The sequence below is a fragment of the Dermacentor silvarum genome, chromosome 6 (genome assembly GCF_013339745.2).
Source record: "Dermacentor silvarum isolate Dsil-2018 chromosome 6, BIME_Dsil_1.4, whole genome shotgun sequence".
Classification (NCBI taxonomy): Eukaryota; Metazoa; Arthropoda; class Arachnida; order Ixodida; family Ixodidae; genus Dermacentor; species Dermacentor silvarum.
The window spans coordinates 83,369,301-83,387,632 of NC_051159.1; the positions used below are offsets into that span (position 1 = coordinate 83,369,301).

Below are 18,332 nucleotides of genomic sequence, written 5' to 3' on the forward strand. Positions count from 1 at the left end.
AAAAGAGCAAGTGTGCTACTCGAAGAAAACCTAGTGCTTATTGTTTCCAGTACGGTGGACTATATCCTACGAGTAATTTCTTGTTCCTGATATTTAATTAGGTAATTGTAAATAATTATCTTACTCGAGAAGTACTGTCCTAATTATCAAAGAGTCAATGATAAAATTGTAGAGTAACATGAAAAACTCTCAATACAGCTTTCTGCTGCTCAGTACGTGCTACACAGAAGTGTTTTTCCGAGCGTGAAAGAAGCCCGCGAATACTTGCAAAGTGCCTCGAGCGGGCAGTCGCGTGCAAGTTTTCCGTGTATGTGCGAACTTCTTTCACGCTCGGAAAAACACTTTTATGTAGCACGTATTGATATATATATATATATATATATATATATATATATATATATATATATATATATATATATATATATATGCGCATACATTATGGTGTAGCCACGTTTCAATGTTTTTCTCGGTTTGTGTTCCTATATTATTAGCTGTTTATGCATTCATTTTGTTGCTGTGTTGGATTGCACACTGTTTATGTTGTACAATCATTATACTCCTATTTAATTATTCTTACGTTCGTAGTTACATGTGTATTTCAAAATATAATTAATCTTGCTCATTTCTGTGTAATCTTCAACTACCATATGCTTGATTATTTACTTCTAATATGTTGATTTGTATTTTTCCCTAATCGTAAGCCTTAGGTGATATCATTTTTTATTTATTTACGTTGGTTATATTGATTTGTATTTTCCCGCTATTTTTACCTTGGTTGCTAATCATATGTTCTACATTTTTATGCCTGTACTAACAGGAGGTCCCCCTGACAGTTTTTAACTTGGGACCTCCTCCTGTATTACTATTACTTTGTAACTGTATTAATGTACTAATAATAAATGATTGAATGATTGATTGAGCATAGAAAGCTGCATCTGGAGTTTTTCATGTTGCTCTACAATTTTCTCATTTACACTTTTATAATTGTCTATTTTATAATAGTACTTGTCGAGTTAGAAAATAATTACAATTATCTAACTAAATCTCAGCAACGAAAAAATTACGGGAGGCTGCTTACTGGCGGCCCCTAAATTACGGCGCATGGAGGTGCGCGTGCAATAGGGACAAACTACGTGACCTTGGAGGGCCTCGCGTTTGAACTTGACTCCGACTAGACAAAGAAATGCTTCACATTAAAAAAAAAAAAAAAAACGTATTGACTAGGACACTCATGCGCCGGAGCGCTGGAACAAGCAAGTTAGTGTTGAAATAAGGTGAAACAAAACTTACCTTGACGATGGGGAGTACCAATATGTCCCGGATAATTGCGCCATTATATCCTTGCAATTCAATCGGCTTCCTGGGGTAAAAAATGCAAATAACATTTCAACGCCAAACCATTAAATGAACACGCAGTGAAACAGGCCCCTTGTTGGCAGCGAGGAACCATTTTTTTTTTCAAGGGCTTACAAATTCAAACAAAATGCCCTCGTCAAACTTTTCGCACCTCTCTGCATGTAGTAAAAAAATCGTCAAACTGATGAACCAACAGAAGTTGATCGGGATTGGAAGTTAAGATATACGATATGTCACAATAGTGTAGTTAACGTCACTCGATTAGGTTTAGAAAAAGCTTTGGAAAACGAACACACCCAAGTCTCTTACACATATCTAAAGCATTGTTGCGCACGAATGAGTAGGTTGCGCTGTAGACACTCGTACACTGGCATAAATAAAGGAGAGATAGCAAAAACAAGCTTGGACTGCGTACATACGGGATGATGATTTTTAAGTTCTCTGGAGTTTTTAAAAATCACCTCTTGCCGAAAACATAATTCTAGTCCTTGAACTGGATTATTCAGAGAAGCGTACAATACTCGCACGAGAAAACGAAACACATCTTCAACTAATTAACAAAAATTCACTAACTGATTGCGCCACATTGCAATTTACGAATTTGTCCGGTGAGATTGCAAAGCGTATTGTGTGTATGTGCTTACACACACACACACACAGCACACACACACACACATACACACATACGTGCATACATACATACATACATACATACATACATACATACATACATACATACATACATACATACATACATACATACATACATACATACATACATACATACATACATACATACATACATACATACATACATACATACATACATACATACATACATACATACATACATACATACATACATACATACATATGAAGTTCCAGCTTGTCTTTTTTGCTATATCCCTTATTATTCGGTGGTAACATCGGTATCATCGCATATAGCCGAGCTGCGGACCACAGTTCTATGATGGATTATTGCGTATTTAAGGAAATTTGAAAAGACTACTCGACTGAAGTAAGTCCAGTTAAGCTCTAGTAAAGTCAACACACAAGGCTTTGTTCTGTCCCTCTGCCTTCTTGCCATGTGCTTTTCGCGCCGCGCAGTGAATTACGACATGTCTAATGCCCAATCGACACTCGCGAAAACATAGTTCTAGCTAAACTCTCCTCCACACCCTCCCCTCTCCATACGTCTCTCTCACTCTTACTTGGAGGATCAGGTTGACAAAGCACCGATCACATTCAACATTTTCCTCTTCTTTAATTTTATTTACATTGTTCATTTAAAATTTTCAAGGCTCCTCTGTGCTACACATTCTGACGCGCCAACTCGAACAACTTAGGATACTCATATGCATAACATTGGGAGAGCGAATAATGGAAGGGATGTATTGCAGAAGTAACACTCAGCCTCAGCTTTATGTTGGTTGAGAAGTACCGCCAGCCGAAGCGAGAGAGGCAGCACAGAGGCACAAACCGCCCAGTGTCGTGCGTTCGGTGCACCAGTGCTTACTTCGATTCGCTTAACAGTGTACTTACTAACATTTATCACTGTTATTTGGGGTGAAGACTCCACACGCAGAGAAAGAAAAAAAAAAGTTGTCGCAGTTTCACCTGAAAGGTGAAGCATCAATTGCGATAGCAAACTTGAAGAGAGCTATACGGAGTAATGATAGCAGCTTTATCAGCTGTATAAACTTGGACATGCAGCAGCACCGGCAACACGCAGAACTGTTGTCGACGCCGTCGGCGTTTTGCCCGCGTTCGCTCAAAATGCGTGCGGCGTTGGTGACTGTTGCCGGAGCCTCTGATATAAATAGGAACTTGGTGCCGCAGCTAAACGTCGCCTCCCTTCCCTCCCCCTCCCCCCACGGCCTTTCGTGCGTCGGAAGAAGGCACGTTTGCTCTACATATATGGTGATTGTAGAGGAGGAAAGAGACGCCTACTTCTGCAGCCCTTAAGGGAGCACAGATCAGAACGCACGTTTGTTCTCCGCCGTGCGTTCACTCCCCGTGAAAGCGCGCGTCCCTCGCGCCCTTTCACTCGCACATACAGCGTTCGGCGCGCGGCGACGATTTCATCTCCATTGACGCCATACGGAACCTCACGGCGATGGCGACGGCGACGCCGACGGCAGAAATCTGCTTTTGAGTGTCCATATAATTGCTATCGCAATAGAATGGGGATGGACTGTTGGCAACTGCCACAGCAGAAATCACAACCCCGGTGTGTTTTTAAGGAGCGTTGGATAAAAATAATACGGAGAAAGAAAAGAGAATTCGAGAGAGAAAAACACGACAAGCAGGAAAAAAAAGCGAGCAGGAAATACTACACCACACGTATTGGACGAAATATAACGATGAAATTAAAAGTCACACACAGAATGCAGTTCGGCGCCTGCTGACGTTAGCCGCCAATGCAAGTAAGCCAAGTAATAGATACAAAAGAAAGGCAACTGCGAATACTATATGGTAGGGGTGTGTGAATATTCGAAACTTTCAAATAACGAGTGGAATAGCATCCTATTCGATTCTGTCTTCGAATAGAATAATCACTAATCGTAAATTCGAATATTTTCGAATACTTTTTCAATATTCCACAACGTCAACTCCGCCCAATCAGACATAAAATTCGAGCAAAAGTACCGCAAATTTTCACCCCCGCGGGCATAGTATAGACATAAAACATGAGAATTTGCGTACTGGAGCAGGCTACGTCGCTTAGGTAGCCATACAGCGATAATTCGCACTCTCTGAAGAGTCCTGGGCATGTGAAGAAAGTATTTGTTTGCTTCTAATGCTCCACTTGTGATTTTAATGAACAACGCCTCATAACGCGCTATGTAACTACAGATACTTGCTAACGTTAAAAATACTGGGATGTGAGCATCGTTTTATATTCATCGTCATCACGGCCGTTCATTATTCGAAAACTATTCGAAAACTTTTCGAAGACTTCGATTCGATTCACTTCTGGCACTGTTCGATTTGTATTCGATTCGGTCTCAAGCATGACTATTCACACACCCGTATTATATACGCGCCACTTTTGCATACAGACCAGATTCCGGTGGAAGGGAAAGAAGGTCCCCAGTCCCAGCTGAAGGAGCACGGCATCTTGCGGATGTAGTTGACGTGGCACTGGCCGTTCTGCACCGACGGTGGACACAGCGGGTACACCGGGTACGACGAACGCACCTGCTCCTCGTGCTTGCGGAGGGCGTACTGCACCGGCGACTCGCAGCTCACCCGGATGATGTTGCCTTCACTCTAAATGGAAGACGGCAGAAAAACGGCAGAGATGCAACTCTTCCTATGTCTCCCTCTTCTATCTCTTAGTTTTCATGCACGTATATGGAAGATTCCTTTCTGGTTTCATCGCAGCGTGAACTGCATAGTGGTTTTCTAATCAATCAATCAATCAATCAATCAATTTTAGTATGCGCACGACCGACAACAGTGACACATGATGAGGATTCAGCAATCTCGTTTTAAACCGAAAATACAAAAACATAAGAAGTGACGCAAACGTTATTTTTTTAGGAATTAGCTTTAATCTAAAATTGTAAGTGAAAGCAAATTTACCAGAAAGCTAAGACAGGGTCTAGCTTTCTTGCTGAGTCTTGCTGAGTATTGTTGGTCTTGCTGAGTCTAGCAAGGTCACGCTCGTGGGTCAGCCCTGCCTGCTCAAGCAATCTCTACTATTTTTTTGTTTCCTTATTGTGCGACCGTTTTGCCTGTCGCTACGACCAATACGAAGAGTGGAGAAAGGAAAATCGGGTAAGGAGGAAGGAATGGAGGGTAGTGGGCAGAGAGATCGGGGAAGCCTTGTCGCGGGTCCTTGCAGTCTTTTGTCGGTGACCACTTACGCACATACTGTTAGAAATGAAGTCTCATTTTATATAACGTCTCCTTTAATTCCTGAATAGTCACATCGCCGTATGACGCGGTGACCTTGCTACAAAGTGCTTTTCGAGAACTCTGTTACTCTGTGCATTGGATGCAAATACTGTTTTGAAGAGCAGCACGTAGAGTCAAAGAACACGTTTGAACACCATCTAAATTAGGGAACCAGATGCTCACTCAAAAAAAAAAAAAATTCTTGACATGAAACATTATCCATCGGAAATAGTCGGTTTAAGTAAATCTAGAAAAAAATATCTACAAAAAAAGTATTATTAAACGAATTTTTGGGTGTGAATAAAACCGAATGAAAAAGTGCGCCGAAGACAAGAAAATAAAACCTGAAGACGCTGAGCACTACACATACGGGCATATTCAGAATTCCATTGTAAAACATGTTTTCTGGCCGTGTCAAAGAAAGCTGGGCATATTAAGCTATGGGCCTTAGAACACTTGGAACGTCAAATCATTGTGTGGCTGCATCAGCATGTTGTGTGCGCAAGATAAATAAACTTCGCCCGTTCTATATGCAAAACTGAAAACGCGCAGTTACGTATTGCCGCATGAGTCGGCAGGCATCACGTTCTCTGCCTTCGAGCGTCGGCAACTTATCGATCCGCCTAACATTCAAGTGGGGAGGTCAGATAGTGTGATGACAACTGGAAGTTAAGAGACGCCCGAATGATACGTGTCACACGAGTAAATGATGTGCTATAGCAAGAGCACCGGGTATTAGCGACTATACATTCTGTCATGAGAAACTATAGAACGTAAAACAGGATTATTAGAACTTGAAATTAGTATTCTAAAAATGATCCCTATCTTTAAGATAAATGAGTTGGTGCGCTGCAATGCTGCTTGTGAACTTTGTTTGCTGCGTCTCAGTTCAACCGACCTTAGAAAACTACAGATTACGCACGGCCTATCAGCTACGATTACGGGAAGTTGTCTAAATCTCTCACGTTCAAGTCATGCCAGAAATCACAAAACGAGGAAACAAAACCAGAAAAGCAGTGAGACATACAACCTAATTTAAACGAGAATGATATCACAGAATGAAACAGTGCTAGTTCACGAGCCGATGTAACTTACATAGATTACATGCAATAGCAAAGCCTTCCTAAGGAAACTTCGGGCACTGTTAGATGCCAACATCTTAAGGCGCATTCACACCGGCGACTCACAGAGGTCGCAAAGCGATCGGTCACAAATGGTCGCTTTGTTCGAGAAGCGACTGTTCTGGGTCAGTAGCTCGAGGCCCACTTTTATAAAGCGAAGCTTTCTATGTCTTACTGATCCGTCCGTGAGCGCCGAAAACGCACTGCCGGAAAGCCAACTTATACAATTGAACTATCTGCACATCTACGCACACATAGAACAACGGCGGCGCATCTGCGCACACAATAGAACAACGGCGCACAACATACGTATCGTAGAACACTACAGTTTACATTCACATTTGTACCGATAAGAACAATGGGAACTGCAACGCCACGCTCCCCTGACGAACTGTATATATCTGCATTCCATTACGCGCGTCACGCAATGCATTCCCGGCCATCAACATTGGTAGGCCGCGGGTGCAGCGCATGGCAGAAGACGCTGCCGTACGCGAACGTAAGCGCGAGCTCGATCGTGCCCGTAAGGCCGATCCCGTGTATCGGCAACGGCAGAGCCTCTGGCTGTCTACCACTACGATCACAAGGCAATACTGTGCAAGTGTAGAGTCGTCCGTAAAGGTGTGAGTGTGTGTGTGTAATCAACGGCTACATGATCTAAAATAAAGGCTATGCAACTTAACGAAATGTGTCTTCATTCAACTTCAACGTTCAAAACATACAGTCCTAAACAAGCAAACCTACTAATCAATCAGCGGCGTAGGAATAGGACGCCTGTATACGCTGACGCTTATCTGCCTGGTGATGGCAGTGTGAGGAGACGTGAATGGCATCAATTGCCGGACATTACGCCGTGGCGACGGGCCGATCGCGCTTGCCATTGGGAACATCGGTCGCCTTGAGTCGCTTATTAGTCGCCAGTCGCGGTGAGTCGCGCGACCTCTGTCAATCGACGTAGCGAACGCGCCCTTAAGCCTACTTGAATATATGATCAACGTGAGACCTACCCGAAGAACATCCTTCACGTCGGTGATGTACCGAACGTACATGTTGTCGGCGTCGAATAAGACGACGCCGTTGAGCTTCACCCTGCACACAGTGTCGATACCGTGAGCCACGAGGGACACGCGTTCTTGTTTGAACAAGTCATCAGGCACTGCCAAGGAGAGGACAGAGAAAAAGTGACGATGAACAAAAGAAAAAGTAAACTTACCACGTCGTTTTTCTTTCTTCCGTTATTATAGCATCTTACAAATTCAGCTTTATCCACAAGACAAAATGGGCTTCATTCAGTTTGATGATTGCTCGTACGTGCACTCACTTTAGAAACCAAGCTTAGACTATTACGTATATTCGTATAACAGGTGTATATACTCTTAGCCTGGTGCTGACGGTTAACAGCGCTTGTGTGTACGTGTCTCCCTAATTCTTGTGATCGTCTGTTTGCGATGTTACCCAAAGTTTCAAGATGTACCAACTCGCCCAAGAAGAAGTATTGATGATGGTTAACAATTGTTCACATTTATTTCTGACATACCTCTGTCCTTATTACACAATATTAGGACTATTTATGCATAAATGTAATCAACGCCGGTATAATGCAATTATTCCTTTCACTCGATTTGATTCTTTCTTGTCACACGTCACAGTAGCTCAGTGGCTCTAACGTCGTGCTGTTGAGTTCGAGGTTGTGGGTTCTATTTTAGACGCAGAAGGCGCATTTCGATGAAGAAGTGCAAGAATGCTCGCGTACATAGATTTAGGTGCGCGATTGCAACCCAGGTGGTCAAAATTAATCCGGAGCCCCCCACTCTACGGCGTGGCTCATAATCTATCGTGGTTTGGGCATGCAAGACCACAGAATTTAATCCCCCCCCCCCTTTATTTCCACATTATCACCGAGATAGTAGCCAGCTGATCCCGGTGATAATGTGGGCGGAGTATTATCTGAGGGTGAGCTCTTTTGAAAGTCGTGGATGGGAATTATTCAACTCTGAGGTTAGAACTTCATGACAATGCCACGTGCGAAACAACGCAGTGCCACGTCCAAGATTTGCGCCAAAGCGTTTTTTTTTTGTCTACATTTTTCTCGTGGTGTTGTTGTTGGTCGTTGATGGCAGTGGCACCGCCGAATCATTCGACGTTGTTTTCTATCAAATGCCTGATTCTTATTATTTTTTGCGCATCATACATTATGGGTATGTGCCGCATTTGAGGCTTATCATCATCATTGTCCTGTGCGCATCTTACCCACCGCGGTTGCGCAGTGGATATGGCGTTCCGATGCTGAGCTCGAGGTCGGGAGTTCGACTTTGGTGGCGCATTTTCATGGGGAAGAAATGCAAGAAAACACCCGTGCACTTAGATTTAGTTGTGCGCTAATGAACCCCAGGGGGTAAAAATTATTCCAGATCCCGTCACTACGGCTTGCCTCAAAATTTGATTGTGGTCCTGCAGGTACAATCCCCGAATATAATTTTATTGCGAAGCAATTATACGGACACTCCAGGCTCATTTCTTCCGTCGCCGTCGCCGTGAGGTTCAGTATAAAGTCCAACGGCGATAAACTCGTTGCCGCGAGCAGTATGTGGCATGCGCGAGTGAAAGCATGCGAGGGTGAGCCGGCGATCACGGCTCAAGGCCCAACCGCATGCACGCGATATTCAAGCGACAGCGACAGGCACACCTTGTCGCGTTGTCTTGTCGCGGCATGGAGCAACCACATGAACGCGACATCGCGAAAAAGAGTAGCGACGGATTTAGATTGTTGTGCGAATAAATGTTATCTAGCGCGCGTAAAGAAATCTCAATTTTATCAAAGGTCCATGTTTTATCTAGACCTAGCTAAAATGTTCTACCACGGTGTAAGAATAAGGAGAGGTGCTGACACTCTCCCCACAACGCGCGCGAAAGCAACGCTCGCTCGCGTCCAGATTATGTTCGGCTTGGTTGCTGCTGGTTCGGCGCCGTCGTAAAGGGCGCTGCGGTATGCGGTCCCAGCCTCGGCGGCAAGGCGCGTGCTGCCGCTGCTTCGTCTTCCTGCTTGCATGTGCGGTTGCGCTGTTTTGAAGGCACGATTTTTGTTCGCGTTCGCTTAATGAGCTTGTGCTTGGGTATTGTCGCCACGGGCCCTCGACGAAGGTCGCAGCGGCCTCTTGAGGGACGTTTGAAATGGCTAGAAAGTGCTTCGTTCCGAACTGCAATTCTGGATACCTGACTTGTGCGGAGCGTGTGCCTTTATTCAAAGCACCGTCCGACAGCGGTCGTCTAGAGCAGTGGCGCCGTGCAAATCTGAGGGCAGACCGAACTCTAACGCCTACCGACCATGTCTGCACCAGCCATTTTTCAGAGAATACGATATCGATGGCATATTACGCGGAGCACTCGATAAAAGGATTCCCACCTTATTTCCAAACTGTCCAAAGAACCTCACACGGTCAAATAAACCTCGAAAGCCGCTGCAGAAGAGAGAACCTCCTACAGTGGCTTGTGCAAATTTTGCTGCATGTACAAGATGGGTGGTTTACTATCATGCACCAAGCTTTGAAAATATGTAAATGTCACGTAGCTGGACAGAACCAAGGTAATGTTGTCTGCCGTCGCTTAGAGATACTCAGATTATTTTTTTATTCCGCTTAATTACATGATTATTTTCATAATTGATTAATCAATTTTTAATGCTATAATTGGAATAAAAGTCTGAACGAGAGAATTGTACAGCAGCATGGAAAACACCCAATATAACTTTCTGTTGCTCAATACGTGATACATAAAAGTGTTTTCCGAGCGGGAACGAAACCCGCGAATACAGCAATATTGCCGCGCGACTGGTCGCTCGAGGCACTTTGCGTGTATTCGTGAGCTTCTTTCATGCTCGGAAAAACACTTCTACGTAGCGCGTATTGAGCAATAGAAAGCTGTATCGGGAGTCTTTCATGTTGCTCTACAATTTTGTCATTGACACATTTAATCTAATTATATTAATTGAGAAGTTGATCAATAAATAAGACTAGTGATCTAATTAGGCGGAATGTAAAAATAACTGAGTATCTCCAAGGGACGGCAGCAACATTACTATTGTTCTGTCCAGGTACGTGACATTTGCATATTTTGAAATATTTGTGCACCCTGTAAAATACTGGTGTTTTCTGTGCAGATGTGCACCTGATTTTCAAATTTGTTCCATCCTGGCTACTGAATTTTTTTTTTACAATGCGCGCGCGGTGTGTATTACACGCTTGCATGTTTTTATACATCATTTTTCCATTGTGGGAGTGTATGAGACCGCAAGCTTCTGGGACGGTTATCACCTTTTAAAATTATTGAGCTGCTTCATGCACAAGTTTTTTGTTCTATGTCTTTGCAAAAAAAAAAAAAGAAGAAAGGGTCTGTGGGATTATTGTGTGGTGGGTGTAAGTGTATTTGTGGACAGGATGTAGCATGCATTGTCCAACACGCTTACATTGGCACATTCTCATATGCAATTTAATGAAAAATAAGTCACGTCTTTTTTTTCTTTTTAGATCTTGCAAGAGCCACTCTGTCCACAGTGGACGAAAGTCCAATGAAAAATATACACGGTCTATGTTAGGTGGAATTGGAATAAAAAAGGCATTTGCTCAGGTTTTCATCAGTAAACTGTGGTAGTGATGCTCTAATTCAAGATAGAATCTTGAAGATAGAATCTTGAATCTTAATTCAAGATCGCGTCTATCTTGAATTAGAGCATCACTGTCTTCGTCCTGCCTAATAAATTCCCATTTGAAAGAGTTTTTACATAGCTGATGTGCATTCTCATATTAAGTTCTAGCCATGAACAGCCACTTTGCTCTAGTGCATTGCATATCGCAAGCTTGCGCCGTTTCATTTCTTAATTTATATCGCGGCCACATTGAATTCGCGCAACGATGATTGAACGGTTTTCTGAGTGTGAATGGAAGCAGCGATAAGCATGAAATACAAGATTTTACGGTGCAGTCACTATTTTCTTCTGATCGAGGGGTAGCACGTGGGCTAACGCTTTCATTTTTTTTTATGCTTGAATGAACGGCTAGACCGGACGAAACAAATTGTGCGCGCGAGGGTAACTTCAGTGGGCTTTGAGTGCTGCCCGATTGATCCGTGTTCACGTCTTCCACGCCCTGCACAAGGAACCTTCATGTTAGCGGAGCCTGGTACACTTATCACTTTAAAGTGAAATAACGATTTTTTTTTTCGCGCTTTGAGATTTACTCACTCCTCTACGAACGAAAATTTAGCGGAGGCAGAGGAATGCCAAGCCGCCGGCGCCGCTAAGCTGGGACCGCTGGCCGCGGCGCCCTCTATCTGCTCGCAGCAGAGCTACTCGGTGCGCCCGCGCGCGGCCGAACATAATCTGGACGCTCGCTCGCGCGCAGTGCCAACACCTAAATATTCTTCCACCGTGCGTTCTACTTAGGGCGGCCGCAAAAACGCAGCGCACGGAGGACTGTGTCGTCGATGCAGATGGCTTTCGAGATACAGAGGCCCGCGCGGACGCGCGCGAGTGCCGGGGCCGCACGGAGTAGAATGCCCCTCCCTATCCTCCCCCCGAAGCCTTGCGGCTGCGCGCACCCGCCCGTGCCGCTGCAGCTTGAAAGCTATCTGCGTCGGGGACACAGTCCGCCGTGCGCTTTGTTTTCGTGGCTTAGTTCGCGTTGATGCGAGATGCAACACGAAGGTCAATTCACTCGTTGCCGCGCTTCCTCACTCTAGAGTTTTGAAAGCGAGTTTCCGCGGTCATCGAGTGAGATGCGTTCATGTTTGCTTGTGTAAGCGGCACACCATGCTTGTTCACTGAGTTAATATGCCTATGTTTACAAGTTTCTACGGTCGATAAAACTACTATCCTTACTTCGAAAGCGTGACTTTTTTTATGTGGCCCTCTTTTGTACCTTTGACGTTATTTTCGCGAGCATGGCGACGAAGCACACCAACGCACCATCCTGTCGTCAAGAACAATTTCCATGCAATTCACATATTGTCATACTCGCGCGGTACAGTATTTATTGTTCTGCTCTCTGAAATGCAGTTGCGAACAAAAATATATGATTTTCTGCATTTCGGTTCTGCGAGCTAAACTTCCCAGTATGTTGATGCTGCGTTATGCCAGAGCACTAGCCTAGGACGACAGTCTCTTGAACACGCACTGCCATATTACGTTATTCACAACGCATAGTCACGCACCATGCACACAACTTGCGCATTACAAGGATGTATATCACACGGAAACCGTATATATAAACCATTAGGTCAAAATACGTTCGGCACTGGTGAGATAAATTTTAATGATAGGCGGAGAAGTTAATTGAGCAAGAAAAGCTTGACATTCTATTAACGGTTTAATATATAAGAAGTAATCAAAGAACGAGAGAAAAGAGAAAAAAAATGCACATGTATCCACTCGCACAAAGAACTTGGAAAGGGGTGGTAGGGAGCACCATGAAATGAACACAGTGGAAAGTGGAGATTTATGGCGCCATCAATAAACAAGATGTTATTCACCTCTTTGGTACAGCCAACGAGACAGTGGTGCATAACATCTTGTTTATTGGCGGTAGCCATGAATCTCCTCTTTGCACTGTGTTCATTTCATGGTGCTCCCTACTTCCCCATTTCCGAGTTTTTGTGCGAGTACATGCGTGTCTGTTTTGTTTTTTTTTGTTTCTTCTCTTTTGTCACGTACTTTGATTACTTGTTATATATTAAACCGTTAGTAGCATGTAAAGCTTTTCTTGCTCGATTAACTTCTCCGCCTATCATTATAGGTTATCTCACCAACGCCGAACGTATTTTGACATAATGGTTGATATATGCGGTTTCCGCGTGAAATACATCCTCGGAATGCGCAAGTTGTGTGCATGGTGCGTGACTATGCGTTGTGAATAACCTAATATGGCAGTGCGTGTTCAAGAGACTGTCGCCCGAGGCTAGTGGTCTGGCATAACGCAGCATCAACATACTCGGAAGTTTAGCTGACGGAAACCAGACAAAATATCATACATTTTGTTCACAAGTGTATATGCACAGACGCCACCCGTCTCTGTTGAGCGCGAAACATCGCACCAATTGCCAATACCTGTTGTGGCGCGATCGCGCAGCAGTTAGCGCGCCCGACTCATAAGTGTTTTATTACTTTGGCGACGTGAGTTCGAATCCCAGTTGTGGCCGCTGTGCGAAAAAAAATTTTCTTCGCGTTATGGGGAAAGTGAAGCTCAGGATGAGGCGGTGGCCTGACGATGACAGAATAATGTCAATGACGACATCGGTCATCGTCAGCGTGACTCGTTCGAGAGACAAGACAAACCAAGTTTTGTTTCGAACACTTGCGAGTAAAAATGCTCCACTATAGGAAAATAAAGTGGCATTCAAGATACCTACCGTCAAACCGTCTTGAAAATGTCCAGTTCTCCTTCCCGACCCATTCGTATCGCACGTCGTTAAAACCGTAGTAAGGCTCGCCGATCAGGCCGTTCCTCTTCAGATCCGTGTATATTCCGCCGGGAACGTTGGAGGAAATCTTTATGGCTGAAAAATTTAGAACCGTAAGTCAAAGCGTCTAATTCAGCAATCAGGTGACTCGACCTGCAGGACAAAACAAAACCGTGGGCTAAGTGCCCGTCATACTTCGCCAAAGTTTCAGTGGATAATTTATATGCTCATTCTTCTTCAATTTCAAGTCAGTGTCATGCATAGCGCAAGGAAATGATCGTGAGACAGTGTCAGACAATGAAGTACCCTAAAAATTTTCACTGGCATATAATTATCATACGTTCACAGGCTACTCGTCGCCGAGTATTGAATAATGCAAGAACCGAAATGTTTTAACACTCCCTTTGTACAGCGGCTGACTTCTCACACATTAATTTACTGTACAATAAAGTTTACGTTGTCATTACGAACGTTAATTGCAACGTGTACTAAAGTCATAGCTTTTGCGGTTGATAGTAAATCGATACATTGACGCCACTTCAGGTATCATGACAAAGCTTGAGCTGCTGCAAAACTGAAACGTTGCAGAAACATTGAACAATATACTCGACCTATAATACGGCACTTTTACTGGCGTGTTGAAAGAATTAATGGTGAGGGAGACCTGATTTTAGCAAAGTCAATGTCAATCACTCGGACCATTTCTGACCTTGAAAGCCACCCGTCCCCACTACACCCACAATGTGCACACGGCAACGTTGTGGAGCGACTGTGGCTATTGGAAGGTGACCTTCATAACTAACATTTTATGTGTGTTTTTAACACGACGTTTTACTACGGGCACAGAGTCCCATTGCAAGCTGGAGTCGAATCCACTTGCTCGGTAGCTTCTTAAAGATAATCCTGGGCTGTCTATGAAAGCGCAGACATCTACACTGGAAGCCTTTCACGGTGTTATCATTCACTTTGCACCAAAAACACCTATCCATATGAAGGGCTGTAAACAAGGTAATGCTATGGTTTAAGCCTCCAGTTTTTGTGAACTATACAAGTCCTAATCACTTTCCGAACACACATTGCTGCATTGCATTTCAATGCCAACAGTGAACGAGAAGTGGTGTAAGCTGGCAGCTTGAAATTTTCTCAAGGTACGAAGCGCTGGACTGTTGTACCTGTGAAAGAAGATGTATCATTTGGTAAGCAAATCAAGTTAGAGCTTGCATGTTTGTTAGGGCCACGTTATCTGGGCACGTCCCGCAGCGACACATACCATCAAACACAGCACCAACCCTACATATAAAATCATCACGCCCGAGAAGTGGGAGGCTGTGCTGCTCAGCGCATGCCCGGATGACCAACTCTGGGTAGTCCGGCTGGCCGAGGACCCAGCCAAGATTCAAGGTCTGGCCGGCCACCGCCTGTGGACAGGGGGCTCCGGTGGGGCTAGTCTCCAGGCCCCCGCCTCCTTTGACCCCAGCAAGGACAATCAATAAAGTTTTGTCTCTCTCTCTCTCACTGCAGAAAATTCTTAGGCCACATGTTTCATGACTACCAAGTGCTCGCATGACTCACGCACATACGGTCTGCATGTTTTGCTGAGATCTGCGGCATGTTTCTGCTGTTTATTCATTATGGTTCATTTTATTTAACTTATTGTAGGTGCACATCATCTTTGTTTCTTTCAGAATACATAAAAAAAGCTCATGGAAGCACGTTTTGTGCAGATATTGAAATCTTCAACTTTCAAGATGGCTAAAGAAGCGTGCACAATAAAGCTAAGGCCTACACTCAGTAGGAATCTGGCACCCCGGCCAGACCTCGACGTTGCTTTGGCGCGACATCGGTCCCGCTTCAAACCATAATGGCTTATATATCCTTCTGTAAGGTCTGCCACTATCACGAGTACTGTTATTAAGTATTTCTTTTACAAAGCAGTAGCTGCAGGAGAACATGCATATATGACAGTGCTTGAAGTTCCAGAGGCAAAATACTTTATTTAGTGTGAAATACTTTATTACCATGAGTTGTGTTTGCTGGGTAGAATATTGGCAGCTTGAGTAGAGTGGGTTACGCAGCTTCCCATCAATAAATTTGATTGCCAGTTAAAAACTAATTTATGACCTTGCCTTACCTATATGTGCCTAAGTATTTCAGTTAATGAATGAAATTTACTGCATATTATTATTATTATTATTATTATTATTATTATTATTATTATTATTATTATTATTATTATTATTATTATTATTATTATTATTATTATTATTTGGTTTGTACACATATATCACAAGGACTCGAAGGAAATAGGGAAGGCGCAAGCTGACAACTGCCACCGAGAGGGGCACAACGCCTGCCTACTCTTTCTGGAGGAGGGAATAAAGGAAATGAAAATATGAGGAAAGAAAAGAGGAAATAAAGAAATGACGGAGGCAAAGACAGGACAAAACACAATAGAAATAATGCCTATAAACGGGAGGCCAAGCCAGTGTCCTTCGGAAAAGTTAGCAGGGCTCGATGGGCCTGGTCACGTCGGGAAGCGCACCCCCTTGGAAATAGGCCATCGTCAAGGGTCGCACATTGCAGCCCAATAAGTCCATATTCCTTAATTAGCAATGCGCGCTGCGCAAAGAATGCGGGACACTCTAAAACGAGATGTTCAAGTGTCTCACAGGAGCCACAAAACGAAACGACAGGCTGTCCACACGTCCTTGTCGGTATAGGCGTTCGCGCACCAACACATACCCAACCCTTAACTTATATAACAGTGCTCTATAGCACGACGGGGCAAGCCTCGACCACGAACACGGGGAGGGAACAATCCGTCTGCAACAAGCCGGTCTGGGTGCTGCTTTAGGAAGTGTCGGCGTATTAGAAGACGAGTGTTTTCAAACAGCATATTATATGGTGGACAGTAAGCACTTGCACGTTGAATGCAGGCTTCTCAACAACCTGAAAAAAGGGAAATATTGACTTTTACTACACCGGAATAACAGGTAAAACATAAATATGGTATTTTATTCAATAGAATTGTGCAAAACAGAGATATTGTTACGGCGATACCAAACGTGGCGCCAGTCAGAAGAAGACGATTTGACGTGTACAGGTGGAATCGGTCTCGACAGCCATTTTGTTTATGGATCATTGTCTCTCTGGTAAATACTGTAAATACATCTTTATATGTGACTTCCGCATCGTAACAATATTTTAATTATGGCGGAAGCAGACATATCACCAGTATTTATTTTTTTTCATTGTGTGTGTACTGCCTCATTGCGTACGTACGATAACGTGCTTATTTGGAGGCGTCTGACAGATAGAAGATTAGTTGGGAGTTTGCATTAGTCTACCCGCTTCCCTTCGGTTTTGCGCATTCCGGCATTGTGTTGCTGAGTCACATCTAACAAATCTTGAAATGGCGTTAGAGAGATAGGAAAGTCATGACAGTCATGGTTACATGAGGGCTTTTGTTCTTCACCAAAGATGGCACTGATTTTTTTTTCAATATGTTGCCGCTGAACTTCGCAGCCGCAGGTGTACCTATGTGGAGCAGGACCTATCGTAACCACTTTTGCCCAAGTGAACCGCTTTTTCCATGCCTCCCGAACTTCTCTTGTGTGTTGCTTATGACACTGCATGAAAATATTTAAAACAGAATGTCTGCTTTTGTGTACACTATTGTAGAAGTGTGCAGTAGATAAAAAAATGTATCATCTCGCAGCAACCATTTGGTACAGGCATAGCAATCACATGGCTGCAGGTGCTCAGGTATCCTGAATAGAATGTGCTTTGCCACAAGGTGTGTGACCTAAGTGTGTAGTACACAGGTATTATAGAAACAGTTTGCTAAGCACATGAGTACATTAGCTACAGTGACGTGTACTGTTTCAAATGTTGCTTGATATTGGTGAAAATTCGAATGTCATTCTCACTGAAATGTATTGTGGCCATTACGTTTAGGAACAGTAGCGTGCTTTACCAAACGTTCGATAATGAGTGCACATACATGCGCATTATGCACATTATGCAATACTGCAAATGACCGAAGTCAAACCATTTCTGACCTTTTGAAGTACACAGCATGGCAATGGTTGACGATTTCCTTTCCCCAGGCGATTCCAAACCCATCGGAGAAATATGTAGGTCAATTACCTCAATGCCTTGTAGCAGCAAGAAGCACAGCAAAATACATGAGGTATGCATAATGTAAATTGCGTATATATGTGTACTTTCTTCCTCGGTCACACTGGCACTAACGTTAGCTTCTTTGATTTGTTGTGCTTAGAGCCCTTCTGTGCACGAAGCAACTGGGGAGAAAAAAAAAGATGTATTTAAAACTCAGTACAGCGAGAAATGCTATTATTAGTTATGCAACAGGGTCAACAGCCTGGGCTGTTAAGATGCAGTTGTCCGGCATTCGTGAGACGCTGAGTCTTGTCAAACTTCTTCCCATGGGCATTTAATTAGCTCTTAATATAATCGGGTACAAATGCGTAAAAACTACTG

General features: G+C 43.7%; 1 protein-coding gene across 1 annotated transcript in view; it reads right to left on the reverse strand.

Moving 5' to 3' along the window:
- LOC119456768 (beta-mannosidase-like) overlaps positions 1–18,332 on the reverse strand; it is a 250,915-nt gene that overhangs the window by 32,646 nt on the left and 199,937 nt on the right. The window contains exons 5-8 of the mRNA XM_037718591.2: positions 13,779–13,925; positions 7,388–7,536; positions 4,421–4,629; positions 1,291–1,360 (exon numbers count right to left, since the gene is read on the reverse strand). Of these exons, the coding sequence (XP_037574519.1) occupies positions 1,291–1,360; positions 4,421–4,629; positions 7,388–7,536; positions 13,779–13,925 (575 nt within the window). The remainder of the gene's footprint in view (positions 1–1,290; positions 1,361–4,420; positions 4,630–7,387; positions 7,537–13,778; positions 13,926–18,332) is intronic.